Consider the following 2,577-nt stretch of genomic DNA (forward strand, 5'->3'; position numbering starts at 1 on the left):
AATATCGAAACTATACCTATAACGTCCACTAAAACACAACTGTCTGTTGTTAGTATGACGTCAGTAGCTTCAGGCTACAGCCTAGTAAATTGTCATATGATCACCTCTTTCTATGATAATTGATATTTTTAACAAATTGAATAAATGAAAATACATCATTTATAATATGTTGTAAGAGCATAGTAATAATTAATGTGTTTTTATTAACAATAACCAAGCTTTTTTTTTTTTAATTCCAATAATATTATTTTATTTTTTATTCAATATTAATAATTATTTTTAGTAGATAATTTTCTAACTTGTAAGTTAGTTCTACATACAATTTATAGCTTATAAAAATATAAAATATATATAAATATAGCTTATATAAAACTCAACTATACTCAAATTTCAACGGTCAATAGGAGTCCTCTTGCCGTTTAAAATCCATCACCTCAATAGAATTTTTTTAATTGAATTTAAACAGAACTTAGAATACCATATGATAATATTTGACAAACGGCATAGCAGTCGCCCTCTCAACTCACTCTGGGTCCACACTTAATAATATGTTTTTATAAAATTGACAATGATCAGTAAGACTATAAGTGGGAGCTCTCGTGTTTTGTTAAACAAGGCTACCAGTACACAGGATGATATTTAATTTTTGTCAGTTATTAATACTTCACTCTAATATATGCATGTGTTTTGCTATAAAGTACAATGTTCTCTTATTTTATTTCTGTTACTTATTCTTTTTACATTACAGTTACCCTACTTTTGATTACATTCTCTGCATTTTATTATTATTGTACTCGACATTTTGAATACTGGCAAAAATTAAACGTACCATTCATACAGCCAATTCCGATTTTTGGAAATTTGTTTAAAATGGTCATTGGATCCTGTCATTATAAAGATATACTTGACGAAATTTATAGATATCGTGCTGAAGAGAAATATGTTGGGCTTTATCAAATGATGGCGCCTACGCTAATGGTACGTGACCCAGAGCTCATTAATAATATTCTTATTAAAGATTTTTCTCATTTTACTGATCGTGGTATACCCGCTGACATTGAAAACGCCCCTCTCCTTAACCATTTATTTTCAATGGAAGGTGAACAGTGGAAAATAATGAGACGTAATATGAGTCCAGCTTTTACGTCACGAATGTTGAGAAACATGTATGATCAAATTAATGAATGCAGTGATGAATTAATTGCGCATATCAATTTGAAGTTAAATAAAATCGATACTATTGAAATAAAAAGATTTATTGGAAACTATTCGACCGATGTCATTGGAACTTGTGTTTTTGGCTTAAAACTTAATTCTATAGCAAATGAAAATACTCCATATCGAAATGCTATTAAAGAAATATTTAACCCTTCCACGAAAACAATAATAATTCAATTACTTACATTTTTAAGTCCAACAATAAAAAAACTGCTAAAGCTTAAAGATATACCAACACATATCACAGATTTTTTCGAAACATCTTTTCGTGATACGATGAAGTATAGAAAAGAAAACAATATTTTGAGGAATGATCTTGTACAATGCCTAATTGATGCTAATACAAATTTAGTAATAAATAAAATTGAGCCAACAGGTAATTTTTTACAACTTAATTAGTAGAGTTTTCTTTATGAAGAATCTATAATTTTTATTTTTATGTACAATCAGTGAAGTCAATAAAAAGTATCATATATATTAAATATCTTTTCAAATTTAGTACTATAGTAATCGTCTGTATTCAGATTTTTTCAATCCACAAAAAAGTAGTAAAATGTTCGTCTATATACGGTTAGGGAAGTTTTGAGGTCTTCTTCAAATCTCCCGTACTGAATACTTAGCTATCGCTTTGGATTGAGCTTAAACAACATAAGGAATACATTGTTTACGTTGTAAAATCAAAAAAAAATATTTTTAATAAAGGGCGATCCTAGAGATAATTTTTAGGAGTATGGGATGAATTTTACCAACTTTTGATAATACATTTGCCAACTGAATTATCTCAATGAGTAAAAATATCGACAATATATTTTGAAAGTATTAACCATGAATGACTTTAATAAACTTTTAGTGGGCTGATGACCCCTTTAATGAAATCTTCTCTGTTAATTCAACAGAAAAGAAGGTGTNCTGATGACCCCTTTAATGAAATCTTCTCTGTTAATTCAACAGAAAAGAAGGTGTGTAACATTTGGCACTTATGAAAATAAAAATGTTTATAAGATTTGAAGCTTGATTTTTAAGAGTTTAGGGATTCAATAATAAATATAACTAACAATAAAAAAACAACAGAGAGATTAAAGTTGTAAATTAAAGTTGTCAGAAACATGAGATAATAAAAAATGTCATCATTATACTCAGTACAGTTTCATATTGACAAAGTTGGAAACGATCAAGTTGAAAACATTATAAATTGTTATCCTCAAACAAAAAAACCTAACGTGTATTACTATGAAGACTAATATTTAAGAAATTGTAGCTATTTCTAATAACCATAATAAATGGTCATAAAAACTAAATTATTATAGAAATAATAAAGAAAATAAATAAATATAACATGATAAAATAAATACTTTCACA

General features: G+C 27.4%; 1 protein-coding gene across 1 annotated transcript; it reads left to right on the plus strand.

Moving 5' to 3' along the window:
* The first annotated feature begins 571 nt into the window (after positions 1-571).
* On the plus strand, positions 572-2,557 carry LOC126909395 (probable cytochrome P450 6a14). The gene is made up of 2 exons (XM_050691814.1): positions 572-2,122; positions 2,178-2,557. The coding sequence occupies exon 1, from the start codon at positions 703-705 to the stop codon at positions 1,615-1,617; it is 915 nt and encodes a 304-aa protein (XP_050547771.1). The 5' UTR covers positions 572-702; the 3' UTR covers positions 1,618-2,122; positions 2,178-2,557.
* The last annotated feature ends 20 nt before the right edge of the window (positions 2,558-2,577 follow it).

This window comes from Daktulosphaira vitifoliae, unplaced genomic scaffold, assembly GCF_025091365.1.
Source record: "Daktulosphaira vitifoliae isolate Bord-2020 unplaced genomic scaffold, ASM2509136v1 Scaffold_336, whole genome shotgun sequence".
In the NCBI taxonomy this organism is placed as follows: domain Eukaryota; kingdom Metazoa; phylum Arthropoda; class Insecta; order Hemiptera; family Phylloxeridae; genus Daktulosphaira; species Daktulosphaira vitifoliae.

Coding starts and splice junctions, on each gene's coding strand:
- LOC126909395 (XM_050691814.1), top strand. CDS start 703: ATGTTCTCTTATTTTATTTCTGTTACTTATTCTTTTTACATTACAGTT.